Genomic DNA, 26,577 nt, shown 5'->3' with positions numbered 1-26,577 from the left:
AAAATAGCAAAATTAAATTTTATTTAAAGAGATGATTAGAAACCGTCTACTATTGTGCCTTGCTACCCAGGCATATATGTATATATATACACAGGAGGCATAGAGGTCTGCTGCCGTAGAGCAGTCCTCGTCCCAGTGGGGAGTCAGTTATCCCAGCTTCTCCTTTGGCATCTGACAAGTTCTGTATGGTGGCCTATTGAGGACAAACATAGGCCTCATCCTTGCACAATACAGAAACATTCTATATCCTTTTGGAACCTAACTCTGGCCTTGGAAACGTCCCAAAAGCGCACCGCGTGGAACAGTGAAAAGTACCTAGGCATCGTGCCAGTGCAACAATGCACAATGACATGCCACCCCAGACATGCCCACGTAAATCCCAGTGGCTTTCATGCTGCCATCTGGGTGAATCTGAAAGCCGCTCTTCTGATCTCCTCAACGTCCTTTTATTCATGGACGCAGGGGTGGGGAGGGCAGACTTGGCACGGTGTTCAAAAAGGAGGCGGCAAACAACACTAGCAAAACAACAATACACCCTGAACCTGCTAATGTGGGGCAGAGCAACATGAAAGGACAGCATCTCACCCAGCGTGTAAGTGATACAGCAGCACCTGTGCTTCCAGCAGTAATACAACACGCAGTGCTCTGAACATGTGTTGTCTCTTGTAAGATTGTACATCAGAGAGTGCTAACTTGAACTACCACCGAGTGTGTGTGTGTGTGGGTGGCCTGGAAGGACTGAGTCTGATACTTTGTGTAGTGGGTTTAATTAAATGTCAAACTGTCCTGTGTGGGTAATGCAGCTAGTACTCTGTTGCTGCTTCCACCCGCTAGATTAATTTTTCTTGATTTATTATTTTTCCTGCTTCCTTTTGCGGATGGCCTAATATTGGCCCTTTTTAAACGTAACCATGACTGAAAAACAGCTATCACTTCCATACCGGTTTGCTTTGTTGGTTTAATTATTTATTCGTGGCGTTAACTTGACCCGAGGGTGTCCGAGGACTTTACGTTGGAAACCGTATATTGCTAACCTCAGTAGAGCATCAATGAGAACGGGTAGAAAATAGCCCACAAAAACAGAATCCAATCAGAAATGCTGTGCTGTTACTAGAAGTCTGTGCTCTTAAGAAAGCAGACAGACGTGAAGCTGGGACAGTCACGTCAAAACCATGCGACCAGGAGACATTCTGGTTCAACAAGTAAGATCTTTGAAATAATTAGTGCCATCAGTGAAGAGCACAGCATGCTTTCGAAAGCTGGTCAGTTTTCCTGAGGTTACTGCCATGTTTTGTGTTCTCTGAAGTTTGATAGTCTGGTAGCATTAGAGCCCAAGGTAGAGCGGGTGTTTCTTTAGTCAAGGTGAGAAAGTAGTTAGTGTGGATTAGGGGCGTCCAGCTTCTCCGAGGAGAAATTAAACGATTTCCTCAGTATTCTCAAAATAACTTATCCAGATGTGCACGTTTTCTGTATCTGGGCAGTCAAAGATATGTCATGATCTAGATTTTTTCACTTCCTTGTCCAGGACTGGAAGAGCACACAACAAAATAGACCAGAGACTTTAGTTTTATACTGAAGAGATGTCCACAACCAGAAGAATTTCTGTGTTGTCCCCTTTCAACTTGAATGAATTGACTGCCAAACAGTTCTGAACAAAGATTTGGCAAGTCTGAAGGGGTATTGTGAAGACAGGGGTTGCTTTATGAAATTTAAGAAGGCTTTTGCTGTTGCCAGCGTATGACACCAGTCAAAAGCCAAAGTTCTAGACCAGATCCTTAAGTGAGTGGACATATATGGGGACGTGGGAGCACACCTCAGTTAAACTGCTATTTTTTATTAACTGAAAAGAAGGGACAGAGACTGAGTTTGGCCAGAAAGAAAGGATATAAGTTACTGCATTGCTGATCTAGTCATTCCAATCCCTTTGAGTTGGATAAGTCGTCCACCATGCCAAGGGCAATAGAAGGGGTCAAGCACCGATAGGCCAGCCACATTACTATGGTCCCAGATAAAATAAAGAAAATGCAGAGCTCTTAGTAAGCTGGTCTCAGTGCCGTGGTGGCTTTCAAGGCAAATATGGTCTGATCAAAGGGTTAAAACGTTTTCAGTCTTTCCACAAGCACCTTGCTTTAGTGTTCCATGAGCTTCAAGAAGGGTGGTGGGTCTACAATACTTAAACTTATTAGGAACCTGACCAGGTTTTTTCAACAGAGAAAAAATACCTTCTAACAGAACTTTGGAAATGTTCCAGTCTGGGGAGAGAAGTTGATAGCTGCACAGAGGATCAGGGCTAAGCCTGGAGATGGAGGTAATAGACAGGCGTGGGTGATGGGATGGGCCTGACTTTATATTTTTGGAGCACTGTTAGAACCTCCATCATGTGCATGCCAGGAAGTTGGCTTAGATCTGGTGGTTCCTTGGAATGTCGCCTGGAATAAGACTGTAAGGAAATGCCTCCTTGGCATGGTTGCCCCCTGACTTTTTGCCTTTGCTGATGCTATGTTTACAATTGGAAGTGTGCTGAGGCCTGCTAACCAGGCCCCAGCACCAGTGTTCTTTCCCTAACCTGTACTTTTGTATCCACAATTGGCAGACCCTGGCATCCAGATAAGTCCCTTGTAACTGGTACTTCTAGTACCAAGGGCCCTGATGCCAAGGAAGGTCTCTAAGGGCTGCAGCATGTCTTATGCCACCCTGGAGACCTCTCACTCAGCACAGACACACTGCTTGCCAGCTTGTGTGTGCTAGTGAGGACAAAACGAGTAAGTCGACATGGCACTCCCCTCAGGGTGCCATGCCAGCCTCTCACTGCCTATGCAGTATAGGTAAGCCACCCCTCTAGCAGGCCTTACAGCCCTAAGGCAGGGTGCACTATACCATAGGTGAGGGTACCAGTGCATGAGCATGGTACCCCTACAGTGTCTAAACAAAACCTTAGGCATTGTAAGTGCAGGGTAACCATAAGAGTATATGGTCTGGGAGTCTGTCAAACACGAACTCCACAGCACCATAATGGCTACACTGAAAGCTGGGAAGTTTGGTATCAAACTTCTCAGCACAATAAATGCACACTGATGCCAGTGTACATTTTATTGTAAAATACACCACAGAGGGCACCTTAGAGGTGCCCCCTGAAACTTAACCGACTATCTGTGTAGGCTGACTAGTTTTAGCAGCCTGCCACAAACCGAGACATGTTGCTGGCCCCATGGGGAGAGTGCCTTTGTCACTCTGAGGCCAGTAACAAAGCCTGCACTGGGTGGAGATGCTAACACCTCCCCCAGGCAGGAATTGTCACACCTGGCGGTGAGCCTCAAAGGCTCACCTCCTTTGTGCCAACCCAGCAGGACACTCCAGCTAGTGGAGTTGCCCGCCCCCTCCGGCCAGGCCCCACTTTTGGCGGCAAGGCCGGAGAAAATAATGAGAAAAACAAGGAGGAGTCACTGGCCAGTCAGGACAGCCCCTAAGGTGTCCTGAGCTGAAGTGACTCTAACTTTTAGAAATCCTCCATCTTGCAGATGGAGGATTCCCCCAATAGGGTTAGGATTGTGACCCCCTCCCCTTGGGAGGAGGCACAAAGAGGGTGTACCCACCCTCAGGGCTAGTAGCCATTGGCTACTAACCCCCCAGACCTAAACACGCCCTTAAATTTAGTATTTAAGGGCTACCCTGAACCCTAGAAAATTAGATTCCTGCAACTACAAGAAGAAGGACTGCCTAGCTGAAAACCCCTGCAGAGGAAGACCAGAAGACGACAACTGCCTTGGCTCCAGAAACTCACCGGCCTGTCTCCTGCCTTCCAAAGATCCTGCTCCAGCGACGCCTTCCAAAGGGACCAGCGACCTCGACATCCTCTGAGGACTGCCCCTGCTTCGAAAAGACAAGAAACTCCCGAGGACAGCGGACCTGCTCCAAGAAAAGCTGCAACTTTGTTTCCAGCAGCTTTTTAAGAACCCTGCAAGCTCCCCGCAAGAAGCGTGAGACTTGCAACACTGCACCCGGCGACCCCGACTCGGCTGGTGGCGATCCAACACCTCAGGAGGGACCCCAGGACTACTCTGATACTGTGAGTACCAAAACCTGTCCCCCCTGAGCCCCCACAGCGCCGCCTGCAGAGGGAATCCCGAGGCTTCCCCTGACCGCGACTCTTTGAATCCCAAGTCCCGACACCTGGGAGAGACCCTGCACCCGCAGCCCCCAGGACCTGAAGGACCGGACTTTCACTGGAGAAGTGACCCCCAGGAGTCCCTCTCCCTTGCCCAAGTGGAGGTTTCCCCGAGGAACCCCCCCCTTGCCTGCCTGCAGCGCTGAAGAGATCCCTAGATCTCCCATTGACTTCCATTACAAACCCGACGCTTGTTTCTACACTGCACCCGGCCGCCCCCGCGCTGCTGAGGGTGAAATTTCTGTGTGGGCTTGTGTCCCCCCCGGTGCCCTACAAAACCCCCCTGGTCTGCCCTCCGAAGACGCGGGTACTTACCTGCAAGCAGACCGGAACCGGGGCACCCCCTTCTCTCCATTCTAGCCTATGTGTTTTGGGCACCACTTTGAACTCTGCACCTGACCGGCCCTGAGCTGCTGGTGTAGTGACTTTGGGGTTGCTCTGAACCCCCAACGGTGGGCTACCTTGGACCAAGAACTAAGCCCTGTAAGTGCCTTACTTACCTGGTTAACCTAACAAATACTTACCTCCCCTAGGAACTGTGAAAATTGCACTAAGTGTCCACTTTTAAAACAGCTATTTGTGAATAACTTGAAAAGTATACATGCAATTTTGATGATTTGAAGTTCCTAAAGTACTTACCTGCAATACCTTTCGAATGAGATATTACATGTAGAATTTGAACCTGTGGTTCTTAAAATAAACTAAGAAAAGATATTTTTCTATATAAAAACCTATTGGCTGGATTTGTCTCTGAGTGTGTGTACCTCATTTATTGTCTATGTGTATGTACAACAAATGCTTAACACTACTCCTTGGATAAGCCTACTGCTCGACCACACTACCACAAAATAGAGCATTAGTATTATCTATTTTTTACCACTATTTTACCTCTAAGGGGAACCCTTGGACTCTGTGCATGCTATTCCTTACTTTGAAATAGCACATACAGAGCCAACTTCCTACATTGGTGGATCAGCGGTGGGGTACTAGACTTTGCATTTGCTGGACTACTCAGCCAATACCTGATCACACGACAAATTCCAAAATTGTCATTAGAAATTGATTTTTTGCAATTTGAAAAGTTTTCTAAATTCTTAAAAGACCTGCTAGGGCCTTGTGTTAGATCCTGTTTAGCATTTCTTTTAGAGTTTAAAAGTTTGTAAAAGTTTGAATTAGATTCTAGAACCAGTTGTAGATTCTTAAAAAGTATTCCAACTTTTAGAAGCAAAATGTCTAGCACAGATGTGACTGTGGTGGAACTCGACACCACACCTTACCTCCATCTTAAGATGAGGGAGCTAAGGTCACTCTGTAAAATAAAGAAAATAACAATGGGCCCCAAACCTACCAAAATACAGCTCCAGGAGCTTTTGGCAGAGTTTGAAAAGGCCAACCCCTCTGAGGGTGGCAACTCAGAGGAAGAGGATAGTGACTTGGAGGACAATTCCCCCCTACCAGTCCTATCTAGGGAGAACAGGGTCCCTCAAACCCTGACTCCAAAAATAATAGTCAGAGATGCTGGTTCCCTCACAGGAGAGACCAACATCTCTGAAATCACTGAGGATAACCCCAGTGAAGAGGACATCCAGTTAGCCAGGATGGCCAAAAGATTGGCTTTGGAAAGACAGATCCTAGCCATAGAGAGGGAAAGACAAGAGATGGGCCTAGGACCCATCAATGGTGGCAGCAACATAAATAGGGTCAGAGATTCTCCTGACATGTTGAAAATCCCTAAAGGGATTGTGACAAAATATGAAGATGGTGATGACATCACCAAGTGGTTCACAGCTTTTGAGAGGGCTTGTGTAACCAGAAAAGTGAACAGATCTCACTGGGGTGCCCTCCTTTGGGAAATGTTCACAGGAAAGTGTAGGGATAGACTCCTCACACTCTCTGGACAAGATGCAGAATCTTATGACCTCATGAAGGGTACCCTGATTGAGGGCTTTGGATTCTCCACTGAGGAGTATAGGATTAGATTCAGGGGGGCTCAAAAATCCTCGAGCCAGACCTGGGTTGACTTTGTAGACTACTCAGTGAAAACACTAGATGGTTGGATTCAAGGCAGTGGTGTAAGTAATTATGATGGGCTGTACAATTTATTTGTGAAAGAACACCTGTTAAGTAATTGTTTCAATGATAAACTGCATCAGCATCTGGTAGACCTAGGACCAATTTCTCCCCAAGAATTGGGAAAGAAGGCGGACCATTGGGTCAAGACAAGGGTGTCCAAGACTTCAACAGGGGGTGACCAAAAGAAAGGGGTCACAAAGACTCCCCAGGGGAAGGGTGATGAGACAACCAAAACTAAAAATAGTAAAGAGTCTTCTACAGGCCCCCAAAAACCTGCACAGGAGGGTGGGCCCAGAGCCTCTTCACAAAACAATGGGTACAAGGGTAGAAACTTTGATCCCAAAAAGGCCTGGTGTCATAGCTGTAAACAGCATGGACACCAAACTGGAGACAAGGCCTGTCCCAAGAAAGGTTCCACTCCAAACTCCCATCCAGGTAACACTGGAATGGCTAGTCTCCAAGTGGGATCAACAGTGTGCCCAGAGCAAATCAGGGTCCACACTGAAGCTACTCTAGTTTCTGAGGGTGGGGTGGATTTAGCCACACTAGCTGTCTGGCCGCCTAACATGCAAAAATACAGACAGCAACTCTTAATTAATGGGACTAGAATAGAGGGCCTGAGGGATACAGGTGCCAGTGTCACCATGGTGACAGAGAAACTGGTTTCCCCTGGCCAATACCTGACTGGAAAAACTTACACAGTCACCAACGCTGACAATCAGAGAAAAGTACATCCCATGGCAATGGTTACTTTAGAATGGGGAGGGGTCAATGGCCTGAAACAGGTGGTGGTCTCCTCAAATATCCCAGTGGACTGTCTGCTTGGAAATGACCTGGAGTCCTCAGCATGGGCTGAGGTAGAACTAAAAACCCATGCAGCAATGCTGGGTATCCCTGAACTGGTGTGTGTGAAAACAAGAGCACAATGCAAGGCACAGGGTGAAAAAGTAGAGCTGGAGTCTGGAAAAATGGCCCAGCCTACCAAGAGAACAGGAAAGTCAGTTGGGAAACCAACTGCAACACAGCAAAAGAAAGGGAACCTCTCTTCTCAGGAAGAAGTTCTGCCCTCTGAGGGAACTGAGCCTTTGGAGCTTGAACCTTATCAGGTTGAGCTCTTAGGCCCAGGGGGACCCTCAAGGGAGGAGCTGTGTAAGGGACAAGAAACCTGTCCCTCTCTTGAAGGCCTTAGGCAGCAAGCTGCTGAAGAGTCCAAAGGCAAGAAAAATGGAACGCATAGGGTCTATTGGGAAGATGGACTCCTGTACACTGAGGCCAGAGACCCCAAACCTGGTGCCACTAGGAGAGTGGTAGTGCCTCAGCTGTTCAGAGAGTTCATCCTAACATTGGCCCATGACATTCCCCTTGCTGGACATTTGGGACAAACCAAGACGTGGGAGAGGTTAGTCAACCACTTCTACTGGCCCAATATGTCCACCATGGTTAAGGAGTTTTGCCTCTCCTGCCCCACCTGTCAAGCCAGTGGTAAGACAGGTGGGCATCCAAAGGCCCCCCTCATTCCACTTCCAGTGGTGGGGGTGCCCTTTGAAAGAGTGGGTGTGGACATAGTTGGTCCACTAGAACCTCCCACAGCCTCAGGAAATATGTATATCCTGGTAGTAGTGGATCATGCTACCAGGTATCCTGAAGCTATTCCCCTTAGGTCGACTACTGCCCCTGCAGTAGCCAAGGCCCTCATTGGTATCTTTACCAGAGTGGGTTTCCCTAAGGAGGTGGTGTCTGACAGAGGTACCAACTTCATGTCAGCATACCTAAAGCACATGTGGAATGAGTGTGGAGTGACTTATAAATTCACTACACCTTACCATCCACAAACTAATGGCTTAGTTGAGAGATTCAACAAGACATTAAAGGGCATGATCATGGGGCTCCCAGAAAAACTCAAAAGGAGATGGGATGTCCTCCTGCCATGTCTGCTTTTCGCTTACAGGGAGGTACCACAGAAGGGAGTAGGGTTCTCACCTTTTGAACTTCTGTTTGGTCATCCTGTAAGGGGACCACTTGCCCTTGTTAAAGAAGGCTGGGAGAGACCTCTCCATGAGCCTAAACAGGACATAGTGGACTATGTACTTGGCCTTCGCTCTAGAATGGCAGAGTACATGGAAAAGGCAACCAAAAACCTTGAGGCCAGCCAACAACTCCAGAAGTTTTGGTATGACCAAAAGGCTGCACTGGTTGAGTTCCAACCAGGGCAGAAAGTCTGGGTTCTGGAGCCTGTGGCTCCCAGGGCACTCCAGGACAAATGGAGTGGCCCTTACCCAGTACTAGAAAGGAAGAGTCAGGTCACCTACCTGGTAGACCTGGGCACAAGCAGGAGCCCCAAGAGGGTGATCCATGTGAACCGCCTTAAGCTCTTCCATGACAGGGCTGATGTGAATCTGTTGATGGTAACAGATGAGGATCAGGAGGCAGAGAGTGAACCTCTCCCTGGTCTTCTATCATCAGACCCAAAAGATGGCACAGTAGATGGAGTGATCTACTCAGACACCCTCTCTGGCCAACAGCAAGCTGATTGTAGGAGAGTCCTACAACAGTTTCCTGAACTCTTCTCCTTAACCCCTGGTCAGACACACCTGTGTACCCATGATGTGGACACAGGAGACAGCATGCCTGTCAAAAACAAAATCTTTAGACAGTCTGACCATGTTAAGGAAAGCATCAAGGTGGAAGTCCACAAGATGCTGGAATTGGGAGTAATTGAGCGCTCTGACAGCCCCTGGGCTAGCCCAGTGGTCTTAGTCCCCAAACCTCACACCAAAGATGGAAAGAAAGAGATGAGGTTTTGTGTGGACTACAGAGGGCTCAATTCTGTCACCAAGACAGATGCTCATCCAATCCCAAGAGCTGATGAGCTCATAGATAAATTAGGTGCTGCCAAATTCTTAAGTACCTTTGACTTGACAGCAGGGTACTGGCAAATAAAAATGGCACCTGGAGCAAAAGAGAAAACAGCATTCTCCACACCTGATGGGCATTATCAGTTCACTGTTATGCCCTTTGGTTTAAAGAATGCCCCTGCCACCTTCCAAAGGTTGGTGAATCAAGTCCTTGCTGGCTTGGAGTCCTTTAGCACAGCTTATCTTGATGATATTGCTGTCTTCAGCTCCACCTGGCAGGATCACCTGGTCCACCTGAAGAAGCGTTTGAAGGCTCTGCAATCTGCAGGCCTCTCTATCAAGGCATCCAAATGCCAGATAGGGCAGGGAACTGTGGTTTACTTGGGCCACCTTGTAGGTGGAGGCCAAGTTCAGCCACTCCAACCCAAGATCCAGACTATTCTGGACTGGGTAGCTCCAAAAACCCAGACTCAAGTCAGGGCATTCCTTGGCTTGACTGGGTATTACAGGAGGTTTGTGAAAGGATATGGATCCATTGTGACAGCCCTCACTGAACTCACCTCCAAGAAAATGCCCAAGAAAGTGAACTGGACTGTGGAATGCCAACAGGCCTTTGACACCCTGAAACAAGCAATGTGCTCAGCACCAGTTCTAAAAGCTCCAGATTATTCTAAGCAGTTCATTGTGCAGACTGATGCCTCTGAACATGGGATAGGGGCAGTTTTGTCCCAAACAAATGATGATGGCCTTGACCAGCCTGTTGCTTTCATTAGCAGGAGGTTACTCCCCAGGGAGCAGCGTTGGAGTGCCATTGAGAGGGAGGCCTTTGCTGTGGTTTGGTCCCTGAAGAAGCTGAGACCATACCTCTTTGGGACTCACTTCCTAGTTCAAACCGACCACAGACCTCTCAAATGGCTGATGCAAATGAAAGGTGAAAATCCTAAACTGTTGAGGTGGTCCATCTCCCTACAGGGAATGGACTTTATAGTGGAACACAGACCTGGGACTGCCCATGCCAATGCAGATGGCCTTTCCAGGTTCTTCCACTTAGAAAATGAAGACTCTCTTGGGAAAGGTTAGTCTCATCCTCTTTCGTTTGGGGGGGGGTTGTGTAAGGAAATGCCTCCTTGGCATGGTTGCCCCCTGACTTTTTGCCTTTGCTGATGCTATGTTTACAATTGGAAGTGTGCTGAGGCCTGCTAACCAGGCCCCAGCACCAGTGTTCTTTCCCTAACCTGTACTTTTGTATCCACAATTGGCAGACCCTGGCATCCAGATAAGTCCCTTGTAACTGGTACTTCTAGTACCAAGGGCCCTGATGCCAAGGAAGGTCTCTAAGGGCTGCAGCATGTCTTATGCCACCCTGGAGACCTCTCACTCAGCACAGACACACTGCTTGCCAGCTTGTGTGTGCTAGTGAGGACAAAACGAGTAAGTCGACATGGCACTCCCCTCAGGGTGCCATGCCAGCCTCTCACTGCCTATGCAGTATAGGTAAGCCACCCCTCTAGCAGGCCTTACAGCCCTAAGGCAGGGTGCACTATACCATAGGTGAGGGTACCAGTGCATGAGCATGGTACCCCTACAGTGTCTAAACAAAACCTTAGGCATTGTAAGTGCAGGGTAACCATAAGAGTATATGGTCTGGGAGTCTGTCAAACACGAACTCCACAGCACCATAATGGCTACACTGAAAGCTGGGAAGTTTGGTATCAAACTTCTCAGCACAATAAATGCACACTGATGCCAGTGTACATTTTATTGTAAAATACACCACAGAGGGCACCTTAGAGGTGCCCCCTGAAACTTAACCGACTATCTGTGTAGGCTGACTAGTTTTAGCAGCCTGCCACAAACCGAGACATGTTGCTGGCCCCATGGGGAGAGTGCCTTTGTCACTCTGAGGCCAGTAACAAAGCCTGCACTGGGTGGAGATGCTAACACCTCCCCCAGGCAGGAATTGTCACACCTGGCGGTGAACCTCAAAGGCTCACCTCCTTTGTGCCAACCCAGCAGGACACTCCAGCTAGTGGAGTTGCCCGCCCCCTCCGGCCAGGCCCCACTTTTGGCGGCAAGGCCGGAGAAAATAATGAGAAAAACAAGGAGGAGTCACTGGCCAGTCAGGACAGCCCCTAAGGTGTCCTGAGCTGAAGTGACTCTAACTTTTAGAAATCCTCCATCTTGCAGATGGAGGATTCCCCCAATAGGGTTAGGATTGTGACCCCCTCCCCTTGGGAGGAGGCACAAAGAGGGTGTACCCACCCTCAGGGCTAGTAGCCATTGGCTACTAACCCCCCAGACCTAAACACGCCCTTAAATTTAGTATTTAAGGGCTACCCTGAACCCTAGAAAATTAGATTCCTGCAACTACAAGAAGAAGGACTGCCTAGCTGAAAACCCCTGCAGAGGAAGACCAGAAGACGACAACTGCCTTGGCTCCAGAAACTCACCGGCCTGTCTCCTGCCTTCCAAAGATCCTGCTCCAGCGACGCCTTCCAAAGGGACCAGCGACCTCGACATCCTCTGAGGACTGCCCCTGCTTCGAAAAGACAAGAAACTCCCGAGGACAGCGGACCTGCTCCAAGAAAAGCTGCAACTTTGTTTCCAGCAGCTTTTAAAGAACCCTGCAAGCTCCCTGCAAGAAGCGTGAGACTTGCAACACTGCACCCGGCGACCCCGACTCGGCTGGTGGCGATCCAACACCTCAGGAGGGACCCCAGGACTACTCTGATACTGTGAGTACCAAAACCTGTCCCCCCTGAGCCCCCACAGCGCCGCCTGCAGAGGGAATCCCGAGGCTTCCCCTGACCGCGACTCTTTGAATCCCAAGTCCCGACACCTGGGAGAGACCCTGCACCCGCAGCCCCCAGGACCTGAAGGACCGGACTTTCACTGGAGAAGTGACCCCCAGGAGTCCCTCTCCCTTGCCCAAGTGGAGGTTTCCCCGAGGAACCCCCCCCTTGCCTGCCTGCAGCGCTGAAGAGATCCCTAGATCTCCCATTGACTTCCATTACAAACCCGACGCTTGTTTCTACACTGCACCCGGCCGCCCCCGCGCTGCTGAGGGTGAAATTTCTGTGTGGGCTTGTGTCCCCCCCGGTGCCCTACAAAACCCCCCTGGTCTGCCCTCCGAAGACGCGGGTACTTACCTGCAAGCAGACCGGAACCGGGGCACCCCCTTCTCTCCATTCTAGCCTATGTGTTTTGGGCACCACTTTGAACTCTGCACCTGACCGGCCCTGAGCTGCTGGTGTAGTGACTTTGGGGTTGCTCTGAACCCCCAACGGTGGGCTACCTTGGACCAAGAACTAAGCCCTGTAAGTGCCTTACTTACCTGGTTAACCTAACAAATACTTACCTCCCCTAGGAACTGTGAAAATTGCACTAAGTGTCCACTTTTAAAACAGCTATTTGTGAATAACTTGAAAAGTATACATGCAATTTTGATGATTTGAAGTTCCTAAAGTACTTACCTGCAATACCTTTCGAATGAGATATTACATGTAGAATTTGAACCTGTGGTTCTTAAAATAAACTAAGAAAAGATATTTTTCTATATAAAAACCTATTGGCTGGATTTGTCTCTGAGTGTGTGTACCTCATTTATTGTCTATGTGTATGTACAACAAATGCTTAACACTACTCCTTGGATAAGCCTACTGCTCGACCACACTACCACAAAATAGAGCATTAGTATTATCTATTTTTTACCACTATTTTACCTCTAAGGGGAACCCTTGGACTCTGTGCATGCTATTCCTTACTTTGAAATAGCACATACAGAGCCAACTTCCTACAAAGACCCAGAGAGCATGAACGCTCACTCTGTTAAAGATTGTCTTGGTTTTATGACACAAGAAGAGAGCTAGGATGTCACGTAAGACGTGCAAGGTTATAGCACGGAGTAGCTAGGCAGTTAAGGACCATAAAGGCCCAAGCCACCCTAAATTGTTCACAAGTTGGTTTTTACAAGGATGACAGATGGACCGAGATGTCCGATGGGAAGGGAGCTCAGATGGAAAAAGGGGTGTCACATGGGAAGGGATGATAGGTGGGAAATACATAAAAATATGTTTTTTACACCTATTTCTAGTGAATACGTCAGTCTCTAGGCTTTCTCAACCTGTGTGGTTCCTATGTGTTCGTGTTAGAGTTCACGGGTGAACAATCTGTTGGTGTATCTGCCTGCAGAAAAAGGCATTGGCTTATAGTTGAGTGGCTTTAGCTGGGCGTTTATCTCACAATTCTCAAGAAAGGAAGTTTTAACTACGGTGTCAGGTGGCATGAAAGAGTTAAATTGCCTCAATTTTCAAAACTTGTACTTAAGTGGGAAGTCATGCTTTCCATTTGCATAATTTTGTTGTCTTCCTCTACCATCTTTCATTAGCTCACCTTTGCTTCCCACTTTGCTGTACTGTATCTCAGTGTGAAAAAGTGATTTCTGCCACACCTGTGGTCACTCTAGGTACTTTAGCTCTTTGTTCCCTAATGGCCGTTTCCATGCCCGCCACCTTTCAGTCGTAGGTCATCTATGTATACAAAAAGCTGTCTGACAGCAAATAAATAGGAATCGTGCATAACTAAAATAAGTTAATTTTGCTCACGTTTTTATTTAGATACAGACATGGTAATTGTCTACCTGTCAGCTGGAATTACATCAAGGGATTCTTCAGAAGAGGAGAAAAGAGCTACCCTTCGAGTGATAAATGAAGAGAATGGCTTCCTTAATAATTCTGTTATGATTCTCACCTATGCGGTTATGAATGGTAAGAAATATATTTTTATTTGCACAGTGAGCCTTCTTTCAAAGGTGGTATCAGTAAATCTCTACATCAGTTGGTGTACCCTTGGAATCGGATCTAATGTCCGAAAACCAGGATCCACATGCCTGCTGCCTCTTCTTTGCACATCCTGTGCTTTTTCCATGTATTACTTGCACGGCCTCTCATTGATTTAATTTACTTCCACCTCCCTCAGGGTGTGGAATGTTAAAAATAGCTGCTTTTTCCTAGGAACATCGACATTTTTTTGTTTACAAAATAAATTAATAATTGTTCAGTTTGGTGTCATGCAATGAGGCGCCAACAACTTTTGGGAGGATTATCATTATCTCAAAACTCAGATAATAGCCTCAGAGTTAATTGAGGCTTTTATAATTTCAGGGTTTGATCCTAGCAAGGCCACCATTCCACAAGTCTGAGTACATGGGTGAGAGCTTAGGTGGGCAGTGGTAGTTCATGGGTTGGAAAGCCCTGTGAGTCTGTGCACACACACAAGCTCATATGGGAAGAGGTTGAGAATTTACTCCTTACAAATGGAGGAGTAAAAAACGTTTTCTCATGGTGGGGAAAAAAGAGGTGTTGGGATATTGAATTTGCAATGTCATGATCAAACACACGGCTGTGCATTAAAAATTGAAATTTCCACATTTTCTGGGAGTATGGTTTGCAGTGCTATCTTAGTAAAGTCTTGTGAATTGCTAAAACTCTTAAATCTGCCCCAGTGATAGAACATTTACCTTCATGTGCACTTTTTGCCTTTTTCAGAATTGGACCCCTAATTTATTGTCCTGTTGCCCTAATGGCTTTACTCAGAGTATCCATAATCAATCCTTTTTTCAAATATTGGCACACATCAAACACATTTTACTAAATGATGCCTCGTAGAAATGGCATCTAGGGGGTTATTACAACTTTGGAGGAGGTTTTAATCCGTCCCAAATGTGACGGATATACCACCAGCCGTATTACGAGTTCCATAGGATATAATGGACTCGTAATACGGCTGGTCGTATATCCGTCACTTTACCGTCACTTTTGGGACGGATTAACACCTCCTCCAAAGTTGTAATAACCCCCTTAATGTTTCACACTTGTTTAACAAACCATACTTCAGGCTGCACATTTGTTTGTGTACATTTTATTTGAAAACAATCATCATTCCTGCTTTCATGCTTCCGCATATATTTATATATATTGCTGAGAGCACTGGGAGCATTGTATGTACTCTCAAATTATTAGGTTTTGACAACATGTATTGGAACTGCGGTCAGTGATGCAAGCTGAGTGTTTTCTTGGAGCACTTGCCCTAAAAGTAAAGGCCTTTGCATTAATTAATCAAATATCTTAAAGTTTTATTAGCATCACAAATTAGACCACCTGCTCTATCCACTGTGGACCTTGGTGTTGCGAGCACCATTTTTGGGTAGGTCACACTAAGCTGTAGTTCACAGAGCAGAGGCCCCAGAGCATAACACATGCAAGGCTACCCAGACTACGAAAGTGCTCTGGTCACACTCATATGTACACACATTTTTATGTTATAGCGATGGGATATTGTGGTATATCTCTGCCATTCCTCAATTACTGAACCAATAGTTAATGGGAGCTTCTTGCTCTTTGTCAAGGACATCTTAATTCATTTAGCTCAAAGAACGTATATATGTTATTGAACTACATCAAGATCAGTAAACCTGCTTAAGGTGGTAATGTTTCATATTCTCTAAGAGACTTGGGTATAGATGTTCTTTTTTTTCTTTTGCTTTTTTAGGCAAATAATCCCTTGTGTTATTAAGGTCAAGCAGATCTGGCATAGTGAGCCACATGCTCATTTTATTTCCTTCCCAGTGAAAATAATAGTTTGGTTATTTAAATAAATGAATATCTGAAAAGTGAACAAAAAGTGGACTACTTCCTGATTTCTGTAAATGACACTGGGAGGACAGGGGCTTACAGATAGTTGAAGAAGCACCTGGGCATGGGTCTGTCAGATGAGGACTGGCAGATGATCTGCCAGATGGCACATAAAACTACAGAAGTGGTAGAGGAGTCACTCTAGTATCCAATGCTGTACTGTGCTAAACGCCTCTGAGGTGCATGCGTGGCGCACGCAAAACCTGCTTGCTGGTTACTAGAAAGGGGAGGCACCTTAATCATATATTCTGCTTCTGATGGGCGGTATTGGGGGAAATCCCACCCACCAACTTGGGTAGGTACGTTTGTAGAATGTGGAGGTTCATAACCATTTCAGAAAAAAACTGTTAACCCCTAATATAGAGGATCCTGGCTTTGTGGAAGGATCACCAGTTATGTCTGAGTACCTAGAGTATATCAGTGGGCTGCTCCATATTCTAAAACATAAAATAAACCAAATATACGTCAGTGGGACTACTGTTTGCTTTACATGTAGTTATTCAGACCCTTTGGGTAAGAGTTAATCACTATTTAATGGAAAGTATTAGTTATCGTTGGCTTTACGGGTTCTGGCCTACCCTGCCAGTCAGAATGTTGGCTGCAGAGCTCCTCGGATCACGAGCCGGTGGGTGCCCACTAACTGCTTCAGGCTTCCTGTTCTGCTGATTTCCTGCTGAGCAGAACTCATTAGTGAGCTCTAGAATTATCGTTACCTTAATGCCTGAAAACGTATGGGAGACGAAGAGTAGTTAATGGACAGACTTGAGAACTCGGCTATTCCTCTTGCTCACTCAACACGTAGAGTACGTTTAGAGCCCAGTACAAAAACACAGTTTTATATTTACTAGATTTCCTCCTCCAGTAAATGCCATGTTCCAGGCTGAAGGAGACAGTTTAAAAAAATAAATAAAAAAAAAAAGATGAATTTCTGTTCTTTAGTTGAAAGCAGCGGTGGGCTTTATTTTCCACAAAATGCAAGTTTGCAGGCATTTAGCAACCTTTCTGCCACTCCTCCGACTCCTGTGCCGCTTTACTTTAACATGCTGAGCGTGGTGTCCATAATGATGATAGTCTGTGGGCAATGTGCAGACCAGCTCATGCTCCTCCTTCCTCCGACTCGAGACGACTCAGTGAGACATCCAGAAAGTCCTTGTACGCATTGTTGCGGGCGTATTTTTTATTTTTTTTTGTAATCTGGTGCACAGTCCCTGCCTTTAACCATGACCCCGGCTCAGTAGGTCAGTTACTGCGCTGTTACTGAGCCTCATGAGATGCTCATTACCCCTGCACGTGAGCTGGCAATATGACACAATTGCACGTGCAAAGGCATTGCCTTTATTTTTTATGAGGACACCCTGCCAGTCAAATCAAGGACGTGGGTGTTGAACGTGGACCTGCCCAATGTGTTTTACATCTATTATGACCCCATTTGTTTTCACTGCTGTGGCAAAGATACCGTAGGCCCTAGCTCAAGCAAGGAAAAAGAATCCCCTGCCCACTCCTTGGGTAATACAATATACAAACAATCAAGGTTCAGTGGGCACCTCAGTACCCTGAGCCCTGTGCCCCTACACCGAACGGACAATTGATAAGTAGCCCCCTGTTTGTAATATGTAAATGATGAGTGGTACAAATGGTGAACACACGCCCTCTGCTTTCCACAGCACTTCAGTAATCAGCTTCCGTGTCTTCAGCTAGATCTTCTCTAACTTAAGTAGACAATATGTTGTGCATTCAAGCTTCCAGGGCCTTTTATGCTTTTATTTTACCAAAGTGTTTTGTAGGGCACTAACTTGTCTTCTCCTGGCTTTTTAAGATCACCTTTAAGAACTACAATTTTGCCTGGTGTTTGCTAGGGTGATTCTGTCTAGGTGGCCAGCCTGAAAGGCAAGGTGTCCTTTCCATCTGTCGTTGGACAGCACCACTGGGTTTCATTGATCTTACCCAAATGGTGGAGAAATGGAAAATTAGGTGCAATGGGCTGTTCGGATGTTTTGCACTTTAGAGAAGATATTTGAAAAGCCTAAAATTATGTTTAGGGATAGTGTGACGAAAGGAGAAGCTGAAATTGCTTGGATCTGCATCGCGAGTGGGGATAGAGGCAGAGATTTAAGTACAAGGATCTGGCAGACCTAATGTCGTCAGGAGTTTGTGTGGTACTAAAGGTTGAGATGGGCCTTTCCATGTAATTGCAGAAGAAAGGCAGGGCCATCCTAAAGTGTAAAAGCAAAATCCACCTGGAGACCTGGCTAGGTGCAGTATACTCCAGCTGGACGTTCCAAGTAGAATGTATTACAAAGCAAACCAAATCCGAAGGTCATTGATAGTTCATAATTAAATATTTAAATCAAGCCCTTAAAAAGAACCCTTGTGATTGGACCTAATGTCATAAAACTAGTAAAACCAGTATTCTCGATTTAAGGCGTAATTTGTTTTAGTTTCGCATTAACTGTTAACATTGAGAAAATGCTGGGGGTATGCTTCATTCATCCGTTTAGTTCACAATCTTTTTGCAAGCGGATTCAATGATTCCTTGGTATTAAAATTGAAAATAATGAAATCTCATCTCACTTGGATTGTACTTGGTATGCTTTCAGAGGGAGTGACTGGGCTGAAGGAATTGGCTTTCCTGCGTGATCTGGCAGAGCAGAACTCTGCGAAGTACAGCGTGTCCGACCGAACAGCCTTACCGGTGGTGAAGGGAAGCATGATGGTGCTGAACCAACTTAGTAACTTGGAAACCACTGTTGGACGATTTTATACAAACCTCCCCAACCGAATGATTGATGAAGCTGTCTTCAGTTTGCCCTTCTCAGACGAAATGGGAGACGGTGAGTGCCTTTTTAGGATATGAGAATTGTTTGTAACCTTTGCAGCTTTCTTTCTGACTGTGTCCCGGGACTACAAAGTTGTTTTTTTGGTTCACTTATTTCTTTCTCTTTCCTCATTGTCCTTTTTTTTTCTTTTTTTTTTTCTTTTTTTAAATGGGTGAGGCTGCCTTCCAGCTGTGGCTCCACCAGTAACCACTTAAATTCTTACGTTGTGTTATCTTAAATTTATGAAGTTGTTTCTGTGTGGATAAGAGTGGATCTTTCCTGTGACCTTCTGTGTGTGTGTTTTTATATATATATATATATGTTCAATGGCATGTGTAGCTGCAGATACACATGCTGTGCACAGTCCGCCATCTGGTGTTGGGCTCGTAGTGATACAAGTTGTTTTTCTTCGAAGAAGTCTTTTCGAGTCACGAGACCGAGGGACTCCTCCCATTTCGACTCCATTGCGCATGGGCGTCGACTCCATCTTAGATTGGTTTTTTTCCGCCATCGGGTTCGGACGTGTTCCTTTTCGCTCCGTGTTTCGGGTCGGAAAGTTAGTTAGAATCTCGGAAAAAATCGTCGGTATTGTTTGCGTTCGGTATCGGGTTAGTTAGAACAAATCGACACCGAATTTTGAAGAGCTCCGGTGGCCCTTCGGGGTTTTATCGATCCCCCGTCGGGGCCTGGTCGGCCCGGCCACGTGCGACTTAAAGGCTCATGGAACGGACCCCATTCCGCTTCTGCCCAAAATGCCATAACAAGTATCCGTATACGGATCAGCATCTGGTCTGTAACTTGTGCTTGTCCCCCGAGCACAAGGATGATACTTGTGAAGCCTGTCGAGCGTTTCAGTCGAGGAAGACGCTGAGAGACCGAAGAGCCAGGAGACTACAAATGGCGTCCACGCCGACAGGTCAAGAACGTTTTGAGGAGGAAGAAGAAGCTTTCTCCATCCGCCAGTCGGATTCTGAAGAACTCGATGCCGAAGAAACACCCCAAACCGTGAGTAAGACGTCGAAAATCAAGACTCACGAGAAGTACACAAAAGCCCAGGGGACGCCACCGCCAACAGGCCATGGCCTAACCCGAAAACTAGGTGACCGATCCAAGGCACCGAAAAAGGGCACGCTGGTGTCGAAGTCATCCGACTCCGGTCGAGATACCGCCACACAGCAACCTCGGAGCCGAGACAGCGGCTCCGAGTAACTTCGGCACAGAGACAGCAGCACCGAAGAATTTCGGCACCGAGACACCACGCCGAAAACAAAGAAGGTTTCTTCGGAGCCTAAAAAGACTTCCGAAAAGGTTTCGGTTCCGAAACATCTAGCCTCGGAGCCGAAAACTAGTTCCTATACAGAGGAACAAGGATTAACCTCCCAATTACATAGATTTGGAGAGGAGCTTCAAGCTGTAGAGCCTGACTACACGCAAAGAAGGCTTCATATTCATGAGGACACAGGGAAGATAACCACTCTTCCCCCAATCAAAATTAAAAGGAAACTTGCCTTTCAACAAAAGGACAAGCAACCACAGGCAAAAGTGGCAAGGAAAACAACCCCACCGTCTCCACCACCGTCACCAGCAACAACTCCACCACTGATGCACTCACCAGCTCATACTACAATGAGTCAGGATGATCCCGATGCATGGGACCTTTATGATGCTCCAGTGTCTAACAACAGCCCAGACTCCTATCCCACAAAACAGTCACCACCTGAGGACAGTACATCCTACACACAGGTGGTCGCAAGGGCAGCCGAATTTCACAACGTCACCTTACATTCTGAACCAATTGAGGATGACTTTCTGTTTAACACCCTATCCTCCACCCATAGCCAGTACCAAAGCCTTCCCATGCTCCCAGGAATGCTAAAACATTCAAAGCAAATATTTCAGGATCCAGTTAAAGGCAGAGCCATAACTCCAAGGGTGGAGAAAAAGTACAAGCCACCGCCAACAGATCCAATCTATATTACAACACAACTAACACCAGACTCAGTAGTTGTCGGGGCAGCTCGTAAGAGAGCCAACTCTCATACCTCAGGAGACACACCACCTCCAGACAGAGAGCCGCAAATTTGATGCTGCAGGAAAAAGGGTTGCAGCACAAGCAGCAAATCAATGGTGTATTGCCAATTCACAAGCACTTTTGGCAAGATACAACAGAGCTCATTGGGATGAAATGCAACATTTCATCGAACACTTACCCAAAGAGTTCCAAAAAAGAGCGCAACAGGTGGTAGAAGAGGGACAAAGTATCTCAAATAATCAGATACAGTCTTCCATGGATGCAGCAGATACAGCTGCAAGGACAATAAACACTGCAATCACGATACGAAGGCACGCATGGCTGCGCACTTCAGGGTTCAAGCCGGAAATCCAACAAGCTGTGCTCAATATGCCATTTAATGAACAGCAATTGTTTGGGCCGGAGGTTGACACTGCCATTGAGAAACTCAAAAAAGACACCAATACAACCAAAGCCATGGGCGCACTCTACTCCCCGCAGAGCAGAGGCACATTTCGGAAAACTCCTTTTAGGGGAGGGTTTCGAGGTCAACCCACAGAAACCACAACCTCACAAACAAGGCCTACTTACCAGGGTCAATATCAAAGGGGAGGTTTTCGGGGGCAATATAGAGGGGGCCAATTCCCAAGAAATCGAGGAAAATTCCAAGGCCCCAAAACTCCTCCAAATAAACAGTGACTCACAAGTCACACAACCCCATCACATAACACCTGTGGGGGGAAGACTAAGCCAATTTTACAAACTTTGGGAGGAAATAACAACAGACACTTGGGTCTTAGCAATTATCCAGCATGGTTATTGCATAGAATTTCGCCAATTCCCTCCAAACGTCCCACCAAAAACACACAATATGTCAAAACAACATATAGATCTTCTAGGTCTAGAAGTTCAAGCATTGCTACAAAAGGACGCAATAGAATTAGTACCAAATCTACAAAAAAACACAGGAGTTTACTCACTGTACTTTCTAATACCCAAAAAGGACAAAACTCTGAGACCAATACTAGATCTCAGAACACTAAATACCTACATCAAATCAGACCACTTTCACATGGTCACGTTACAAGACGTAATCCCACTGCTCAAACAGCAAGATTACATGACAACATTAGACCTAAAAGATGCGTATTTCCATATACCAATACATCCTTCACACAGGAAATACCTAAGGTTCGTATTCCAAGGAATACATTACCAATTCAAAGTGTTGCCATTCGGAATAACAACTGCGCCAAGAGTTTTTACAAAATGCCTGGCAGTAGTAGCTGCACATATCAGAAGGCAGCAAATACATGTGTTCCCGTACTTAGACGACTGGTTAATCAAAACCAACACGCTAAGACAGTGTTCACAGCACACAAAATATGTCATACAGACCCTTCACAGGCTAGGTTTCTCCATCAACTACGCGAAGTCACACCTTTTGCCGTGTCAAACACAGCAATACTTAGGAGCGACAATCAACACAGCAAAAGGGATTGCCACTCCAAGTCCACAAAGGGTTCAAACATTTCACAAGGTAATACAGGCCATGTATCCAACACAAAAGATACAAGTCAAAATGGTAATGAAACTCCTAGGCATGATGTCTTCATGCATAGCCATTGTCCCAAACGCAAGATTGCACATGCGGCCCTTACAACAGTGCCTAGCATCACAATGGTCACAAGCACAGGGTCAACTTCTAGATCTGGTGTTGATAGACCGCCAAACATACATCTCGCTTCTATGGTGGAACAGTACAAATTTAAACCGAGGGCGGCCTTTCCAAGACCCAGTGCCACAATACGTCATAACGACGGATGCTTCCATGACAGGGTGGGGAGCACACCTCAATCAACACAGCATCCAAGGACAATGGGACATACATCAGAGGCACTTTCACATAAATCACTTAGAACTGTTAGCAGTATTTCTAGCGCTGAAAGCATTTCAACCCATAATAACCCACAAATACATTCTTGTCAAAACAGACAACATGACAACAATGTATTATCTAAACAAACAAGGAGGGACACACTCGACACAGTTGTGCCTCCTACCACAAAAAATATGGCATTGGGCGATTCACAACCACATTCGCCTAATAGCACAATTTATTCCAGGGATTCAGAACCAGTTGGCAGACAATCTCTCTCGAGATCACCAACAAACCCACAAATGGGAAATTCACCCCCAAATACTAAACAATTACTTTCAAATTTGGGGTACACCTCAAATAGATCTATTTGCAACAAAGGAAAACTCAAAATGCCAAAACTTCGCATCCAGGTACCCACAAGATCAATTCCAAGGCAATGATCTGTGGATGATCTGGTCAGGGATATTTGCGTACGCTTTTCCCCCTCTCCCTCTCCTTCCATATCTAGTAAACAGGTTGAGTCAAAACAAACTCAAACTCATACTAATAGCACCAACATGGGCAAGGCAACCTTGGTACACAACACTACTAGACCTTTCAGTAGTACCTCATGTCAAACTACCCAACAGACCAGATCTGTTAACACAACACAAACAACAGATCAGACATCCAAATCCAGCATCGTTGAATCTAGCAATTTGGCTCCTGAAATCCTAGAATTTGGGCACTTAGACCTCACACAGGAATGCATGGAGGTCATAAAACAAGCTAGAAAACCTACCACTAGACACTGCTATGCAAATAAGTGGAAAAGATTTGTTTATTACTGCCATAATAATCAAATTCAACCTTTACACGCATCTGCAAAAGAAATAGTAGGATACTTACTACATTTGCAAAAATCGAACCTAGCTTTCTCTTCCATTAAAATACATCTTACGGCAATTTCTGCTTACCTACAAATTACGCACTCAATTTCATTGTTTAGGATACCAGTCATAAAGGCGTTTATGGAAGGCCTAAAGAGAATTATACCACCAAGAACACCACCAGTTCCTTCATGGAAGCTCAACATTGTCCTAACACGACTCATGGGTCCACCTTTTGAGCCCATGCACTCTTGTGAAATGCAATACTTAACGTGGAAAGTTGCATTTTTAATTGCCATCACATCTCTAAGAAGAGTGAGTGAAATTCAAGCATTTACCATTCAAGAACCATTTATTCAAATACACAAAAATAAAGTTGTTCTACGGACCAATCCTAAATTTTTACCAAAAGTAATCTCACCGTTCCACTTAAATCAGACTGTAGAATTACCAGTGTTCTTCCCACAGCCAGATTCGGTAGCCGAAAGAGCACTGCATACATTAGACATCAAAAGAGCACTAATGTACTACATTGACAGAACAAAACTAATTCGAAAGACAAAACAACTATTTATCGCCTTTCAAAAACCTCATACAGGAAATCCAATTTCAAAGCAAGGCATTGCTAGATGGATAGTTAAGTGCATTCAAACCTGCTATCTTAAAGCTAAAAGAGAACTGCCTATTACACCAAAGGCACACTCAACCAGAAAGAAAGGTGCTACCATGGCCTTTCTAGGAAATATTCCAATGAACGAAATATGTAAGGCAGCAACATGGTCTACGCCTCATACATTTACCAAGCACTACTGTGTAGATGTGCTAACTGCACAACAAGCAACAGTAGGTCAAGCTGTATTAAGAACATTATTTCAAACTACTTCAACTCCTACAGGCTGAACCACCGCTTTTGGGGAGATAACTGCTTACTAGTCTATGCACAGCATGTGTATCTGCAGCTACACATGCCATCGAACGGAAAATGTCACTTACCCAGTGTACATCTGTTCGTGGCATTAGTCGCTGCAGATTCACATGCGCCCACCCGCCTCCCCGGGAGCCTGTAGCCGTTTAGAAGTAGATCTTAAACATTTGTACATTTGTAAATATATTACTTAAAACTTTATTATGTACATACGCATTCACTCCATTGCATGGGCACTATTACTAGCATACACAACTCCTACCTCACCCTCTGCGGGCAAAACAATCTAAGATGGAGTCGACGCCCATGCGCAATGGAGTCGAAATGGGAGGAGTCCCTCGGTCTCGTGACTCGAAAAGACTTCTTCGAAGAAAAACAACTTGTAACACTCCGAGCCCAACACCAGATGGCGGACTGTGCACAGCATGTGAATCTGCAGCGACTAATGCCACGAACAGATGTACACTGGGTAAGTGACATTTTCCATATATATATATTTTTTTTGTAAGTTTGGTGGCTAGCTAAATAAAAGTCATAATTTAACTCTCAATTGTTGTCAGATTGCCGTCAGCAGTTTCTGCATATTGTTTGACTTCCTCGTGAAAATTCCTTGTTGTATGCAGACTATTCATTAGCCTTTTCTAATCAAAAGTCCGTAAACTTGTTGTATGGCCTGTTCAAGCTCAGTTTAGTTTTGATAAGAGAGGAGTTTGGGGGAAACGTGTGTGCATGCATGAAATCAGGATCATGGCTCACGTGAGGCAACTTCAGACTCTTTCAATATGAGGGCATCCGTGTCAAGCCAATACATATTTTCCTCTTCATTTAGATGTTTTATGGGCTGTTATCTGGGCATATCGCTAGGTTTACCAGATTTCTGGACTGAAAGAGTATCCTTTCATTTCCATTTTACAAGAATTTGCTCTGAGTACTCAACAATAACCTCTCTAAAATGTATTGAGTTCTGCAGAAATGCTTAAAAGACACTCCAGTTGCCTCGTTAGTGTGAAAACAAATCCCCACCATCCCCCACCCACATCTCTCAGATCCCCCTCAGCTTACTAGGGTTGCCATGGGACGGGATCCATCCATTTTCTAAGTTATGCTATCCTGATAACAAACAATGGAAGGCAAGACTGCTTAAACTGCTGCTGTGGTCTTTAGTGGATATGCGCATACGCAGCACAATTGGATTGTTCCCCATGAACCTGCTCCAACAGTTTACCCCCAAGGTGTGTATTTTTCTAAAAAATTACAAAATGTTATACGTTTCCTAGAATATGTGAGTCCAGTATTCAGATGCCCCAAATACAAGCGCTTACAATATACGAGCCTAGAGCGCACATACAGACTTTACCTTAGAGTGTTGCTCTTTGAGCAGGAAAAGAAAAGCCTTTCTCGAGGTGTAGCAGGTGAAAACAGGAACTAGTACCCACATTTGGGCAAATTTGAACAATCCTAGAAAGTTCCTGATAGAGAGCACTGGGGCCAGAGTCCATTACCAATTTCCTTTTTAATCGGGACGAACAGGTAAATTTTTTTGTGTTCATTAAGTATCATTGAAGCTCATCAACTCTTGGATGGACAAAAAAGCAAGCAAAAGGATGTGATAAAATTAGTCCAGATGCCCACATATATATTAAATAGCAACGAGGACAAGGAAAAACACAATTTAACCCCAGAAAGAACCCTGTGTAACCCAACAATAAACTTCTGTACTCTGCCTTGCCTCTTCTGACCTGGAAATAAACGAAAAAAAATGCTCTCCTTGAATAGGAAGAAGCTGTGCTGAAATTAGAAGAAAGACTGCCTTCATCCCCTTTTGCGTTCTGTTACACCTGCTGCATTATTTATTTATCCAGAAAGCCATGAGACACTTGGGAAGAAAAGAGAAAGACCCCTCTGTGCAGCAGCAACGTAAAAGGAAAGCCAGCAAAAGTAGATGAAGGCTAGAACAAACGGTTTGCAAAAAAATAATAATGACATTGTTCAAGGGATGGTGTTGGTGCTGGAGTTCTGGGAGGAAACTGCAAGGATTTAGGCAAAGATGACTTTGCTGATAACCACACCTATTATTTACAGTCTTGGTGACCACTAATTTTAGAGTATGTGCCGAGGCCGTGAACATGGTTTGCTATTTTTTTGTTACCTCCATCTCACCAGGAGGTCTTTGACTTCATTTGGTGAATCTGGTTATTCTAGCAGTTGGAGTCTAGGTTTCATTTAATTGAACCAACTGGACTAATGCATTGACAATGCCAAAATGTTGGAAAGTGGGATATTGGTGGT

General features: G+C 45.5%; 1 protein-coding gene across 1 annotated transcript in view; it reads left to right on the top strand.

Moving 5' to 3' along the window:
• CACHD1 (cache domain containing 1) overlaps positions 1–26,577 on the top strand; it is a 303,229-nt gene that overhangs the window by 209,078 nt on the left and 67,574 nt on the right. The window contains exons 8-9 of the mRNA XM_069232515.1: positions 13,710–13,859; positions 18,383–18,616. Coding sequence (XP_069088616.1) covers positions 13,710–13,859; positions 18,383–18,616 — 384 coding nt within the window. The remainder of the gene's footprint in view (positions 1–13,709; positions 13,860–18,382; positions 18,617–26,577) is intronic.

The sequence above is a fragment of the Pleurodeles waltl genome, chromosome 4_2, assembly GCF_031143425.1.
Source record: "Pleurodeles waltl isolate 20211129_DDA chromosome 4_2, aPleWal1.hap1.20221129, whole genome shotgun sequence".
In the NCBI taxonomy this organism is placed as follows: Eukaryota; Metazoa; Chordata; class Amphibia; order Caudata; family Salamandridae; genus Pleurodeles; species Pleurodeles waltl.
Note: the sequence above shows the minus strand (reverse complement) of the source record. Positions and strands in the feature narration are given on the sequence as shown.